Raw genomic sequence first — 16,417 nt, 5'->3', positions numbered from 1 at the left:
CAACGACGTATAACGTTATTCTTCGTCTCAGAATTCAGGAGACTATATAATTTAATATTAACATCTCGTTCGACCCTAGAACCAGCTGACTCGATTATTTACTAAAATCACGATTAAAATCACGATTGGAATTCTTCTGATTTTAGTTGGGATTATATTTTATTTACAAGTTGATTAAAGTTAAACTTCTCTTTCGTTGAGTCCGCATATTCAATTGCATTTAACTGTAACTCTCTATATTCTATGTAAAATCAATCATACAGATAACAAAAAATATACATATCAAAACTTGAAAACAAAAAACCGTCATCTTTGAGCGAGATAATCTTCGTGATAGCTTTGATTTATTAGAACGATCTACAATGATTCTTTTGTACCCCATATTGTTTGTATAAATATACAGAATAAAATATTGTACAACATTTTCTAAATGAGGAGATTCTTGAGCTAAGGTAACATAATTTTAAATGTTTCTACGGTTTTGAGAATCATACAAGAGCAAGAAAAAGAGATAGTCGAATATAATAAAGTATAGGTATTTGTAGCATATTGCACCGTCATTTTACATATAGTTTATTTTGACTTATAAAAAATGCTGATTAGACCACTCTTTTTATGGGTCATAAAATGTTGTCGTTCAAAATGAATATTGTTACAGCAAGAAAAAAAAAGAAAACATTTATAAAACATTTCATTTGCACGTTTTCATAGATCACAACTCCATCGTTACGAAGATATGATTTCATTAAATGAAATCATTCTTAAAATTGATAAATACTAAGCAACAATATTTAAAAGTGACTCATGAGTCACGAATTATTTAAAAACGTTTAAATAACGTTTTGTTTTATCCCTTTCCTTTTTTTGTTAATTCTTTTACAGACATTTCATTCAGTCGTACAAAATTGTATCAAAAATCGTACAAAATATTCGTACAGAGGTACAATATCGTGAAAGTACGATACATTAGAGCTGTTATATTTTTCAACATTGATCGTCAATAACTTAAAAATAACAAAAGAAAAATATTTAAGAAACATGTAATTATAGTACTGTTAGCTCAGGAATCTCTTATACATGGATACGGTACTTCTAAAGGGACACTCTGTACGCATGTAAAACAATATTAAAAAGTAGAAAATATAGACAAAACTATCGTTTGACAATACTAATTTTTTTCTATGGAAATCGTTATGTATTCCGAAAAATAGCATACGACACTCGATTTTAGTACGACTTCACATTGTAGTTGAATAAAAATAATTGTTGCAATTAAAAAAAGTAATAAGTACAGAAAAGCGGACATATGGGAATTTGATTGACTGGATCTAGGGTCAAATACATCGGTCCGCGCAGAGAAATTCCGTACCCCGGATTCCGAGCGAAGAAGTTACGTTTTATCTTCGTCACAGAATGAAGAAGGAAACAAAATTTATATTTGTTTCCGCATAAGAAAGAAAATTGTCCCTCTATCGCTGGCACACACGGCGAAAGTCCAACGAGGACAAACATTTTTTAATGTATAACGAATTCCAATATGGATATGGACGATTATTTTTGATTACTATTTCTCATATAGTCCTCTTCTTTTAATGAACATCCATAAGAGTGGATGTTTATTTATCATCGTAAAATTACGCAGTTATCCTTAAAAGGGAAATTCATGTTCCCCGGAAATGAGTTAAAAAATGAGATTGTTCGGTGCCAAAATAAAAACGTAAAAACCAGAAAGAGCGAAAACGAATTAACTATCGCATTATAAACTATACTACTGTGTAAAAAACGTATTTCCATTCTATGTAGAACCTACTTACAATAACAAATACAATAAATTATTAACATTGTACTCGGTATAAAATATATTTTGATATATATATTTTATATGTATATGTATAATATATATATAATATATACATATATATATTATTATTTATATATATATATATTATTATATATAATACCAAATGAATCATAAAAGCGATGAGAAATGCGTGTTGATAGTTCTTACGAATTTACTTTGGTAAAAAGTATATTATTACACGCCTACAATGCTAGATACGAATAAATATATCTAACAACGGACATTAGGTGACTCGTATACTAAAGATAACTGCGTAATTATAGTTGATGCATATTATTGCGGTAGACTATACGATTAATTGATCTAATTCATCGAAGAAACTGCTACTGCGCAGTAAGATTGTCCTCGTCTATAACTCGGCTAAATTACAATTTTTTCTCCGCCCGAAAGTTTATTACTTCTTTTACTTGTTATGTTCTTTTCTGCATTTTTTAAATATATACTATTTCTACTATAATGTCAATCGACCACTTTGTTTGGGGAGAGGGGGAACACTCGAGCGACCCAGTAATTATGGGCGGGGGGAGGGGGATACTGAACGTTTCTGCGCGGCCCAGGATTAATTTGCCTGGAAGATCGGACCGCGTGGTAAAACACAGCCATCACGTAAGCTTCGCACTGATTACAAAATCTCTCACGCACACTCACCGGTCTTTCACTCTCTCCCTCGTGTACTCACAGCTCTCATCCTCTTATCGCATGTATTCCTCTTATTCGACTTAGACTAAATACAATCGTAGATTACAATTATGTACAATTAACTATTTCTTACTGTGAAAGTTCCGACGAGGCCGCATACGAAGTAATCTCGAGAATCATCCCCGTTTTAATCCAACGTTCTTTTAATCGTTTCTTCCTATTTTTTTTTTCAAGTTCTCTGTACACATACAATACACACGCATAATTCAGACATACACGCATACACAAGAGAATTCGTGTAGACAAGACAAAAAATGTTTTTTCTTCTTTACAACATCAGTCCGTTGAATTCACAGTAGATTCCATGGAGACCTTCGTCAACAACCTCGACTGTTTCTTCAATCTGCTTTCTCTTTCATCAAGGAAAAACAGACATCTGGTCGCCGCCGCGAAATGGCACGCCCGTTTTCATCTCTCGAGTATTGTTTAAGAATAAAACCGGATTATTTTTGTTTTTTCTCGAGGAGTATAAATTCTTCTCATTTAACGTAGGAGAACGTCCGTTGAAGCGAGTCCAGAACGAGTATATGTTAGAAGTCGCGCGACCACCTTGTTCCTCTCGCCGAAATGAGCGTTTTTGTTTCGTGATTCTGTTGCCGTAAGAAGGTGAAATTTATAAAAGAAATTCATTAATATGAACAAAGAATAATCATCGTATATACATAAGATAATGATAATGATTAATAATAATAATATTAATATTAATAATAATAAAATATAATAATAATAAAATAAAAAACATGGTCTATAAATATCATCAACAGACTATTGCAAGTAATTCTTACATACAATTTTGTAAAAAATGTTGTATCAAGAACTATCGTATCATAGGCTTAGTGAAAATAGTTGATAAAATTCATACTCCGTACTTTATCAATTATATGTACAACTCCTATTGAAAATCTTGAACCTAAACGGATCTATCTGCAAAACAAAAAATGTTTGATCACTAACGATTTGATTATTAATATCGATCTATTTATCGAAGTAGTATTATTCAGTTTAATAATATTAGTAAAATATTTGACCTGATTTAAAGCAAATACCAAAAACTTGAAGTTTTGAAGCCTACGACGACATCAGTGTTGTCTGTCTCTTTCTTAGATCTTTCCACTAAGCCAACGATACGCTGCAACAAATATGATAAAAAATTGTCTTGTAAGAATATGCAGTACCTCGATCTTTTTGGACCGTATCACTTGGAGGAACAGTTTTTCACCTTATTACGGCAACGTGCTTTCACCGCAAGCGTGTATCGAGTCCGTTTTCTTTATCGATCGTAAAAATCATACAAGCACCGTGTGTATGTGTTCTTGTCCTCTGCTTCATTACTCCACGAGTATCATTAATTATCACCTAACTTGGCATCCCTGCGGTATACTTGTTGTGGCAGGACACGTGGAGGAGTCCCTCTGCACGGAACTATTGTTCTCCTCCTCTTCTTCTTCTTCCTCCTCTCTGGAAGATTCCTCCTCGTCTTGGCCCTTGATCGGTGGATTTCTTATCTCGTTCGAAACTTCAGGACTCTCCGGTTTCTCCCTCGTTAAACTGGACTCCTCACCGTGGACTGGTGGGCCTTTCAACTCGTAGCCCTCCTGACAGCGCGTCAATTTTAACCTAATCGGAGTGACTTTCGCCGAACGAACGTTTCTGGGTGCACTACCACCAGTATCTGGGTCGGTAGGTTGTTTCTCTTCGATGTTAGCAGCTACCGATGGGTAAACAGGCTCGTCTTTGGCCGGTTCCGGAGGTGGAGGACCTACTCTACTATCAGTCGGATGTCGTTCCTCTTCCTCCTCTTCTTCCTCATCCGTGAGCAAAATCGGTAATTCATCTGGAGAATCATTACCTTTGCCGAGTCTTATTATTAGTTTCGGAGGAGCGGTTCCACCCTCGAGGATACGTACCCTAGCTTCCTTTCTACTCGACTGTCGTTTCTTTCGTTTACCATTTCTATCCTTTTTACTTTTCCCTCTTAATTTCTCATCGTTATCGAAACCGGCCATGATCATACGCCTGAATTTCATACTCTCTCTCTTTAACTCCTCGATGCTCGGTGTACTACTAGGAATACTGCACAACCGCTTTTTCGGCGGTCTGATCCTCGTTCTGTCATCCTGGCCACTTTCTTGGCCACCAATTATGCTGTTACCGATCTTGATCTTCAACTTCGGCGGACCACTGTTCGTAGTAGTGGTCGTGGTGGTCGTAGTCGTCGATCTACCGCCACTACTCTGCCTGCCTCTCCTACGATCCGTGTTTCCGACTGGAGCGTTACCACTGGAACTAGCACCATTAGTAGCGCTGCCCCGCCTTCTCTCGACGCTTCCCTCTTCCTCGTTAGTATCCAAGAACCCGGCAGATCTTTCTTTTCTTCGTTTCTTCTCCATGTTCGCATCAACGACTGCCTTGTAGTCTTCCCTCGTGGGTATACTGGTCATCGAAGCAACCGCTTTCGGTATTGTTATCACTGTGCGATTGATCTGTGGCATGATGATTGGTGCTGACGTAGCCAGGTTTCCACAGCCTGGCTCGTCCATATTCATATCCTGAGAACAGTACTGCCGGAGCAATTCCTTCTTTCGCATTCGTCTAAGGTTTGAGGTTCCAGAAGCGATGGAAGCACTAGTAGCGGCTGGTGTGATTATCACGGGTGCCTGCTGTGCAAGCGGTGGTACCGACGAGGTAGCAACGTAATTAGCATCCAGGAAAGGACCTTTGATCTTAACTTTCAGCTGGTTTCTCGAATCTGTCAAGGAGACTTTATTGGCGTCAACAAAGCCAGAAGATGAGGCGTCGATACTCGCATCAAAATTCGGCTTTGAACAGTCTTCTTGACCTTGCTTGATCAGCGCGGGTCCGAATTCTTTCTCGAGGTCTTCTTCGATATCCGGGAGAGCAGGATCATTAGCTGAGACGCTCGTGAACGTACCTAGGAAATGATTCTCGTACGTCTGACCATGTAAAGTAGAAGAACTTGAAGCATCAAGAGTGGAATTGTATGTTCTCATATCGACAGGACCTGGAATAAGTGGTAGGACGGTATCGAAGCTCTGTCCAGCGTTTGACTGGCTTTCCACGACAACAGAATCATCATGACTTGGAGAGCAAGAGAGTCGCCTGTCTTCCAGATACTTCCTACTGCCTCCAGGACTGCAGAGTCTTGACTGAACGCTTTCTCCGGAAGCCATGGCCGTGGAATCTCTCCTTTCGACTCCGGCCGTCGCGGCATCAGTCGACTTCTTTCGCTCTCTCATAGTGCGTAAATCGGCAATGTTCGCCTCACTAGTTGAATCTTCGTCGGAATCGAAGTCGTAAACCGTGCCGACTAGTTTGTTCTGAATGGAGTCGTCGTGTTGACCGATACCCGCGCCGGAGACCAGAGTGAGTCCTGAATTTTGTCCGCTTCTACCTCGACCTCTGCCTCTTCCGCGTCCACGCCCTCTGTAACCGGAGTGTTGCGCCGAATTTTTGGAACCTCTGCCACGACCTCGCGCTCCAGGAACGTTTTTCTGGGTTTCCTGCCTCGGAGATTTTCCCGGAGACTTCCCTTGCAAAGATGTTACACGAGCAGAGGTCCTGGTAGGTTTGGAAGGTGACTTTTTCCCAGAATGTTGGCTCTTGCTGTCCGTTAGAGCTTCTTGAAGGCTCTCGACAACGGTATCGCTGGCATGACTCTCTGGTGCTACGGTGTTTAAGAAATTTATTGGCAACGAAGGTGAACCGGTTACTTGCGTTTGTAATTGTTGTTGCGTCCTCTCTATAGGTTCTGCAGGTGGAACGGTGACTTGTGGAGGTGGTGGCGGTGGCGGTGGAGGTGGTGTGACTATCTTAGTAGGCGAGACCATGGCTGCGGTAAGGGCCATGTTGTGCGAGGAAGACGTGAATGCTGCGGTACATGGTGAAGCTTGTAGATTAAGCGAATCTTCTAGCGGTTTCACGTGTGGCAATAACGACTGAGCTCCTGGAAACGCAGCTCCAAATGCTGGCGGAAAAAGAGCTGGTCCAGGAGAAGGGTAAGGTAAAGGTGCTGCACAGGACTGTGGCGGAAATAGACTGACCGGACCGGTACCGTAACTCGAATCCGCATAATATGTTGTTTCCATGGAACATGGTGGAAACGGAATGCTCGGTACGTTCTTGTAAGGTGGAATGGAATGATCCTCCGCGGAAGAGGCGGAAGTAATCGAAGAAGATGTAGATCTTCGGGAAGGCAAAACTTGACTTTCCGCCCACCTGGTGTCTGGACGACCGTTTATATCATTGTACGGTGAATTTTGATCGTACTCCTGCTGTCTGACAACGTCGTCCTCTTTATCGAGCACCCTGTCCATCATTTCAGCAGCCTGATCCTCTTCTGATGCTGGCAAACTGATCAAATGTCTGTTCATCATTTCCATAGGATTTTCTTCAGGTATCTGTTGATCGAGTATCGCCCTTTCGTGTGGCTCTTGCTGGCTATGTAGAATCGAATGTGATTGCTGCAAAAGATATTGTTCCTGGATACTCGGTGCGGTCAAATGAGTACGCGTGATAGAATCGTTCTCTGGAATAGTTTCATTAGGAAATTGATGATTACTGTATCGACGATTCTGCGTCTCCATCAAAGCATTCAAATGTTGCACATCACTTAGTTCAAAACTATTGATGCTTGGTGGAACCCATCTCTCGTCAGTCTCCGCTCGATCGAGCTTCGATCGTTCCACTAAGCTTACTTTGTTCGCCTCACGATCCTCTTCATAGGCCGCATACCTATCGTTACCGCTCGAGTAGCATGTTTTCCTCTTTTCCTCTACCGTACTCTTATTATAAGTGCTAGGACGGGTTTCATTAATAGCTACCTCTTCTTCGGAAATTTCAACATTTTTCACGTTTAGGACTGGTTCTGCAATAGGCTCGAGGATCTTTGTCTCTTTTTCTGCTTGAGTTTGAGCAAGTTGTTGTTGCTGCTGCTGAAGTTGCGGGGATTGTTGAGGTTGTTGCGGTTGGAGTTGCTGCGGTGGTTGTTGCTGTTGCTCGTACGTTTTTTCTATTGGTGGTTCCTCCTTTTTGATTTCGCCATCCACAGGTACTGCCTCTAATTCGAACTGACTAGAATTTGATTTCTTCGAGAGTTCCATACGCAATTTCTCAACAAGATGCAATGTTTCCCTCGCGCTATCTTCTTTCGAATCTTCCTTGAACCACAACTCATTATTGAACGAGAAACTTAATGGTACACCCCGTTCTTCCGCATCTCTTGATATACCAAATCCATCTTCGTTCACTATTTCTTCTGTTAACATATCTTGGTCAAAATCAAACAATTCCGAAACACTCGCATCTTTTCCATGTTGTGGCGAGAAAATTGATCTATTTGCAGATTTTCGTCGTTTTTGATGTTCTTTTTCAGAATTTTCAACTCTTTCCAAAACAGATTTGATATTGTCATCTTTGCTATTTTCTTTCTGCACATTGTCTTCCATGGGAACGGGCTGAGGTTCGATACTCTGCGGTGGTTCAACATTTCGTTGTTCGACAATTTCCTCCAGGTTCTTCGTTTGATTTCGATCTGTTTTCTTCTTTCCAGCTATAACTTTCTCAATTTCTGGTACCTCGGAAATATCCTTCTTTATTATCTCTTCCTCCACTTGTTCTTCCGATTTTGGTTTCTCAATAATAATATCACTCTCGTTAATATGGTTTTTACGATCTTCGTTTTTCACAGCTTCTTTCATTTGTTGACTTTCTTCCACGGATCCCTTCTCTTCCTTTTCCTCGTCACAAGCAACTTTCTCAACTTTCACCTCCGAATTTTTACTCTTAGACATTTTATCATGATGTTCACGTTTCTCCAACAATTTATCTAATCCCCTTAATGATTTTTTCGGACTGTCCCTTTCCGCTCTACGCTGTTTCATCTCTTCTTCCAAAATATTAATCGCTTCCTTGCCTCCAATCTTTTTAACTTTCTTCTCTTCGTTCTTTGAAGAATTGTCCGTGCATTCGTTAGTTTTTCCTTGATCAACAATCTTTGGTTCGTCTTTTCTACTCTCCTCTTCGTTTTTCTTTTCTGCTATCTTGACAGGTTGTTTGTCAGTTAACCGTTTCTCCGGTTTCTTGATCGTTTCTTTCCCACTCTTTTCATCCTTCGCGACAGACTCGTTCGGTTTTCGTTTTCTGCCTTCGGACTTGGTCTTCTTATCTTCTTTCCTTGGCAAGGACTGCTGCTTACTAGCTTGACCCGACTTTTTGGTAGGTCTGGACCCAGGAACACTTCTTGCCCCATCATGATCTCCAGACCCAATGAGCAGATCCTCATTAGTCTCTGTTCCTGCTGTTGTAGCTCCCGCTGTTGCTGGTTGCTTTTGTTTGTTGTCTCTTTGATCCTGCTTTTTAACAGTTGCTTCTTGTTGCTGTGGCTGTTGTTGTTCTTTAGAGGTTCTACGAGATTCCTCTCTCTCAGTAGGCGGCTGAAACTCAGGTCCCCGCCGCCCGTCGGAAGTTTTAAGCTTCTTCTCGGGCAGCTTCTTGAGTTTCCGCCCTGAAATTTGTTTTCTTTCAGCATCCTGTCGTTCTGGTGACGTTTTATTAGACTGTTGCTTTCTATTTGTTGTGCTTGAAACTGTAACCGATTTACTTTTCGTTCTGTTAGCAGTATCACTTTCAGAGGAAGTAGAACAAGAAGAACCGTCCATCAATTCATCTGAAAATTTCCTACGTTCTGGATTTTCGGAATCACTGCTACTTTCTGAGGAACTACTACAACTATTACTACTACTGCTGCTATCGCTGTTGCTTGAAAGCACCGACGACTTTCGGTCGCTCGGTTTTCTAGGTTTTCTCGGGCGACTCTCCTTCGAGATGATTTCCTCTTTCCTAGAGGACGATTCTTCTTTCTTAGAAATCAATTCGTCCTTTCTGGATGAAACTTCCTCTTTTCTAGAGGATGAGGAAGAAGAAGATGATGAAGAGGATGAAGATGACGAGGAGGATGAGGAAGATGACGACGAAGAAGATGATGAAGATGTTTCTTCTTTTCGTGAAGGAAGTTCTTCTTTTCTGGAAGAATCGTCCTTTTTAATTTCCTTCCTTTTTCCTGCTTCTGGAGATTCCTTTTTCGATCTTCCGTCAAGCGTCTCCTGTTCGATTTGCTGCGTAGTCTTAGTACCCATGCCACTTTTGATGTGTTCGGCGGCTTTCTTGGCAGCTTGTCTTTGTGGCACATACGCCAAAATCTCCGTTCCATCTTCTTTATCGAAATCATATACATCGTTATTTTTAGTTTCCTTCGACTGTTTGTTTTCTCTCTGTTTTTTATTAGGGGTTTTGTCTTTTGACTGCTTCGACGAGGAACATTTCGGAAGTTCCTCGACAGGAGATTTAATTACTTCTGGAGTAGATTCAGGCACCGAATTGTCTTTTTTGCCTTGCTGTGTGCGTTGCATAATTTCCGAAGCTTTTTTCGCAGCTTGTCTCTGTGGAACGATTAATGCGGAAGGTATATATTCTTTCTTTTTAGAGCCAGCTTTATTTTGATTCTCTTTATTCTTCGATCCTGTATTATGATACGTTGATTCGACATGTCTGGGATCTTTGCCAAAACTTTTTTGTGAATTTTTTGACAAATTTGCTGCGGAAAACTCTTTCACCGCTGCTTTTGTGATTAAAACCGCAGAATGAGATGCATGTTCTTGGGAGTCAGAGTCAGTATCTGAATAAATAGTAGAAGCAGTAAAATGTTTCGTTGCGCCACCGCTTAACATTAACAGTTCGTCGCTTTCACTACCAGAAGCACTTCCTAATTCTTTCTCCATATGTTCGAGCGTATGCGATCTACTATTCACAAGCTTTTCATTTTCACTGTTATCCCTAAGCGCCGAATGCAATTTATCAGCCGATTGAACAGTCTTTTTCGTTTTTCTTCGCGATAGTTTAGTTTTCGTCGAAACATTAGTTTCTTCTTCCGTACTCGACTCAGTTTTCGATTTTTCGGTTGTCTTCACCTTAGCCGCGTCCGTTTCACTACTACTGACAGATGATAGATCACTGCCATAAAGAGTCTTTCTTCGGACAGAGCCGTTGAAGTATAACTTTTTACTAGAGGCACCATTAAAATCTTGTTGTTGTTGTTGTTGTTGTTGCTGCTGCTGAGTCTTCTTCTCTTCATTAGTCGGAGAGTCTATACCAGCGATTCTGGCAATAATCGTGTCCAAGTCGTGAGTATGATCCTCCGAGTCAGGGTGGGAATATAATCGGTCGTATATCGAAGGTCCATGATTTGCTTCCATTACAGCAGCGGCTGCTGACGGTGGTAAAGGTGGACCAGACATTACTAAAGCTTGCTTGTGGAAAGTCTGCTCTCGTAATCTGAGGAAGGTTCGACAGAGTTTTTCTCTTCTGCCAACCATGTAACATAGATTTCGAACTCTTTCCAGATCTTGACGCAATTGCACGAATGTCCTCATCTTTTCAAGATCTGCTGCTTGTCCTTGATTACGCGATCCACTACCCGAAAGTTCTCCACAACGCGGTGCCAAAAGCGGTTTGTTATGACCGGCCTATAAAATTAAATGAAAAAATTAAGAAAAAACAAATTTAACATAAGAAAGCTATTCACTTATTTCATTTATGATTTTCTGCTTATTCTCGATATAAATGTTGACTTTAAGAAACAACGCTAAAATTAGTGAAACGAAATAGAATGCTTAAATAGGGTATAAGAAAAAATAAATTTAAACAAGTAATTCAAACATATTAAATCAATAAGTCAAATTACTTTTATAATTATAATCTTAAATAGAAAAATCGTAGATTAGTAACAATCATTAGTACAGAGGCACATAGTAAACAACAAAAAATTATTATTAGTTTCAACTAATATGTGATGTTTCCAAATCTTACTTACCCTTCTTTTGAGCTTCCAATAATTATAAATATAAACAATGCCATCAGGATCGACATCTAACTGCTGCGAAGCGATATCCTTTAAACTCACGTGTTTGTCAAATTCTGCTTCGATTTCTTGTAGTCTAATGAAAAATAGACGAAAATTTATAATAAATATAGGAAGTTGATAAAGAAACATTAACGAAATAGTGATTAAACACATACTTTGCAGCACGTGCTTGATTTTTCTCTTCAGAAGTCATGTCTTTTCTCTTACGTCTTCTAGACTCCGCATCTTCGGAATCTGATCCTGCTTTGTCAGCTCCACTTCCTATAGTGCTTCCAGTACCTTGAACTTTATCTTTCGTATTTGTTCTACTATGTTTCTGGCAGTAAGACTGTAAATAAAATTTACATTAATATTCACATTATTATTCTCTAATACCAAAAAATTGTAATAATAATTAATAATTTAGTACTTTTTGAATTAATATTTTCGATTATTTGATAAATTCTATTTTCTTCTATATTTATATTGCAAAAAAGCATTTTATTTTTCCCATAATGTTTAAAATAATTGTTTATTGAATAGTACCCTTAATTTTACTCCATCGTCTGCCATTTCATCTTCAATGATTGCCTTCATCTCTAAGCCATATTTGAAGGCACACGTTACGTGATACGCTGTCTTACACGTCTTTATACTGCACTGGATGCAAGCACCGACCCTCTCTCGACACAATACACATATTAAGGCCCATCGACTTTGCTATAAATAAAAATTTATTATATGAACTTAAAATGTTTATTTTTCTTTCTATAAAATTTATATTGAACATATATATATATTTCATATACCGGAATGCTGGATATTTTAGTAATAGGCTCCATTCTTTCGACACAACCAATGCTGACTTCTGGGATCCATAAAGCACAAGAAACATGAGCCCATTTTTGGCCACTACGAGTACACTTCATAGCACCACCTTTGTTAGGACAAAGAACACAATCTGGTCGTTGACTTAGAGAACAAGTTCTGCATAGCCATGAACCATCTGGTATTGAAGTAATTCCATAACATGCTTGATGTACACATATATTGCAGCAGTCACAAAATACCATTTCATTTCCTTCTTCAGAATCAGGCTAACAAAATAATTTTTATTACTATTCAGTATTATTAATCCTGTTTTATGAAATTAATCAGCAGATACTTACAGATCTGCAAACATCGCAAATCACATTTTCATCATACTCAATACCAAGACCTTCCTCATTCTTGACTATAGTTTGTATTCTTTCCCAACAACGAACTTCCAGTTCTTCTATCACACGTTCCAATTGCGATTCCGTAATAGGCAATTGTCCAGCCTAAAATTATAATGCAATTATAAATTATAAAATTATATAATAAAACTATGCAATTTTGAATAAACATTTACTTTCATATTTTGGCTATAAAGAATAAAACTATTATACATATATTTATTATATAGAGTTTTATTATTCATATCCATTAAATCTACTAAAATAAAACAGTAAATGACAAATATAGATTATTTATTCAATCAAATAAGAAATTTTTATTGACTTATTTAACGAAATGTTATGTGATGAAAATTAGTCAATTTCAAACATACCTGTGCACGTTCACCATTTAATACATCTAACCAAGCAATATCAGTATCATCAAGGTCATAAGCACAAGCTTTTTCTGCTCGTGCTGGAGTTGTGCTTAAATGATGATCTTCAGGGTTGAAATAATCATCACGAGATATCCTTACAAATTTTTTAGGTCTATAAAAATTTTATCATTGAAGAAAATTACTAAAAGACTTTATTCATTTATATTATGTTAATTATAGTTATTAATATGTAAAGTGATACATGTCTAAAAATAAACTAAAAATCAGGAATAAGAATCACATTTCCATCAAATATAAATCATTTTCTAACTAAATATAGAATAGACATTGAGTTTAAAATAATTTTTAAAATATTAACGTTTCTTTTTAGAAAAATAAGATCAGTGGTTTCTTAAAGCATTCTATTAACTCTATGAAACCACAAAGATTATATTTTAATATGCAGAAAGAATTTTTCTCTTGTAGTAGTACTTGCTACAGTACAGTAATTACCATGTAGATAATGACAATAGTGTTATAAATTATAAGTAACATTATAATAATTGTTTCGAACAAAATTATTTATTAAATTCAATATAACTATTGAATATCTATCATATTCAAAACTTAGTTATTTTCAGACATATTTAAAGAAGATACAATAAACCGTAAATATGACTTACAATTTAAATTCACTGTGCTGCTTTATAGGTGTAGCTTGTGTGATAGTGACTGTTGGTTCTGGAAGGGAGTCTGGGTTGACAGGTACTTGAACACCTCTCTCCCATTCTTGTTTCCATTGATCAGTAATAACCCAATATTCATTGGGACTTAGTGGCTCACTGTCAGGTAATTTCATTGCGCTAATCAAATCCTTACGAAATAATTCTGCAGGAGCCTCAGCAGAGGAGCGATTATATATACTAGAGATTTTAATGTCACAGAGCGGTCTGGGGGTCCAGGATGCCCCTCCTTGACTGGACGACGCCATCGTCTCCTCCTCTTCTGAGGGCCCCATGGTAGCTGCCAACGACGACGAACCCGACGCTGGAACCAGCCTACATTTGCGCCTTTTGATTGCGCCTGGGCAAGACGCCAAATCATTGTCGTTTCTATTTATTCGTTTGCCTCGCTGTGCCATTCTACTATACCAAGTGAGCTAGCGGTACGTGGCACGTGCAGGTGAGCCGCGCACACCCTAAAACGTTTTATGATTGTTAATTAAATAAATGATAAAAAAAATTTGAAGCAAAGGTATTTATTTAATTACTCACTACATAGTCGTCCATGTATTTATTATCTAGAAAGCGGATTCCTCTTGGAGCTGCAAAAACAAAAATATAATTGTGGCTTTAATCTAGTTAAAAGAAAAGCTAAAAAAATTTAATCAAAACTTCTTCAAATAATTATCAACTATGTCTTAACACCAAATATGATTCCCTGTGCAAAATTAATTGTTCTTCATAAATAGAGGAATATTTATACAGGAATAACAATATTACATGATTTTAATAAAAATATTACATAAAATAAAACTTCCATGCTTAGATATAACAAATGGAGTATGTCACATTAAAGTGAAAACGAAGCAATATATAAAATCAACAATTTGTGCATTACATTGTATAATTTTAAATTAATAACTGTTTGCAAAGAAATAATAGAAAAAAAGAATCAAATCCACTAAAAGTAATACATAAATGCAATTATAATACACAGCATTAACTGCGTAGAAAAAAATATATAGAATACGATCATTGAAACATATTTCATACGATACACACTGCAATAATGTTCATCAATTAAGTAAAAATGTATTATTACACATAATAAAAATATAAAAGTGATTATAGATAAAGAATTGGTATTACACAGAGATCATAACTGTAAGACACAAAGCATTCCTTTGCAAACTGAATTTCCAAAGATAACATTTGAGATTAGAACTATTCAATAACACAAATTGACAATTCTACTAATTAGCACACATTAAGATGTTTATACCAGAATTCTAATAATGCAAACACATTTGAGAGCATAACACTCGGACAAAAGGATTGATGGTATAGACCGATTGTATTGCAGGGGGTCTGCGGCCGTTGATCCTCGATGGCCGCCGCGGAGAGGTTATAAATGGGGCAGTCCAGCAGGAAAAGTTATTATTCGAATGAAATAGTTTTCCCGTAACGTAACAAGGCGTCGAGTAGTTGGAAAAACACAATAATCTTGGTGAAACTGATCGCCGTGGCGGGTGGCATGTAAACATTGCGACGAAGTTACTCCGCGGCGACGCTCGAGCGGCGCCGAGGCTCGACCATGAACGATCGCTGTATGACTTTCGATGACTCGACACGAGGAAGTCGAGATTCGCGATCGAGAATAGACGTCTAGAAGAAGATCGGGCGGAGAGTCGAAAATGCTCACGGGTCCATTGGGCTGGTGGTGCTCCTGCTGGCCGACAACATTGACAATACAGATGGCGACAGGCTCGACTCGCACACGAATCTCGATACACACGTATACACATCTGAACGCACACGCAGCCGAATTTCAATACACATGCACAGAAATGTAAGTAAATACGCACACGCGACGTAAGAACACAGGTATGCACGAACGTGAATATATACGCACACGATGTTGATACGAACACGCGAGCACAAGTTCGACACACACACGTAAACATGAACACGCACGCGCGCGCAAGAGAGAGCAAGAACGAAAGAGACAGAAAAAGATAGAAATGGTCGAAAGGCAGTAAATGCCTTATTATTGATCTATCGACGGAGAGGGTGATTTCGCGCGCGATGATGCACGTGACAAATAATAGCCGGTATGTCTGATCGTGAATGATCGAATTATTCTTCGATCGGTAGCTCCGAGATGGCAGTAGTCCGAGTACGCCTCTGTCACGGCAGCCTAACCAAGATGTCCTCATTAGCAATTCGAGTCGCAGCCGCGACCAGCTCGGTTTTACTCACTTCGTGGCCCGAGGGCTCCTGTCGAGCTCACTCGACGCCCTCAAATAGCCTCCGTAAGGACACCCGATGGCTTTCTTCCTCGCGCGGTGCACCGAATCGATATTGTATTTACATTAATGTGGATACTGCTGTTTGGCGCCATCATGCCTAAAAAAATAACTGTCTGTGCGCGGAGTCACGTGACCCTGCGACACGGTAAGATCTCACGATTGCCTTTTATCCATAAGCCACTATGAGCTCTGGAAACTGAGCAGAATAAGAATTTGTGGAATAAGTTATCACGAATGTTTCTAATAAAAGTTGCTTTATTCTAGTTAAAATCCACTAAGAATTAAATAAAAAAATATCGGTTTTTTATTTAATAAAAATTCATGTTATAAGTG

General features: G+C 38.5%; 1 protein-coding gene and 1 long non-coding RNA gene across 9 annotated transcripts; one reads left to right on the top strand and one right to left on the bottom strand.

Annotated features, from left to right (window-relative positions):
* Nucleotides 1-327: 327 nt before the first annotated feature.
* Nucleotides 328-14,194, bottom strand: LOC126919844 (PHD finger protein rhinoceros-like). Of its 8 annotated transcripts, none has more exons than XR_007711795.1 (10): nucleotides 13,737-14,194; nucleotides 13,069-13,225; nucleotides 12,647-12,799; nucleotides 12,287-12,574; nucleotides 12,024-12,197; nucleotides 11,654-11,826; nucleotides 11,448-11,571; nucleotides 3,589-11,100; nucleotides 3,430-3,484; nucleotides 328-3,150 (listed from the first exon to the last, which is right to left on the bottom strand). XR_007711795.1 is itself a non-coding variant. In XM_050729464.1 (8 exons), the coding sequence occupies exons 1-8, from the start codon at nucleotides 14,192-14,194 to the stop codon at nucleotides 3,913-3,915; spliced, it is 8,715 nt and encodes a 2,904-aa protein (XP_050585421.1). In that variant the 3' UTR covers nucleotides 328-3,912. The 8 variants fall into 8 exon arrangements, 1 of the variants encoding a protein (XP_050585421.1); XR_007711798.1 differs by having other exon boundaries at nucleotides 328-3,484; nucleotides 3,589-3,689; nucleotides 3,780-11,100; XR_007711792.1 differs by having other exon boundaries at nucleotides 3,350-11,100.
* On the top strand, nucleotides 13,762-14,297 carry LOC126919908 (uncharacterized). Its single transcript, XR_007711817.1, has 2 exons — nucleotides 13,762-13,902; nucleotides 13,998-14,297. It is a non-coding gene; the product is annotated as an uncharacterized LOC126919908 (long non-coding RNA).
* The last annotated feature ends 2,120 nt before the right edge of the window (nucleotides 14,298-16,417 follow it).

The sequence above is a fragment of the Bombus affinis genome, chromosome 8 (assembly GCF_024516045.1).
Source record: "Bombus affinis isolate iyBomAffi1 chromosome 8, iyBomAffi1.2, whole genome shotgun sequence".
Lineage (NCBI taxonomy): Eukaryota > Metazoa > Arthropoda > Insecta > Hymenoptera > Apidae > Bombus > Bombus affinis.
Note: the sequence above shows the minus strand (reverse complement) of the source record. Positions and strands in the feature narration are given on the sequence as shown.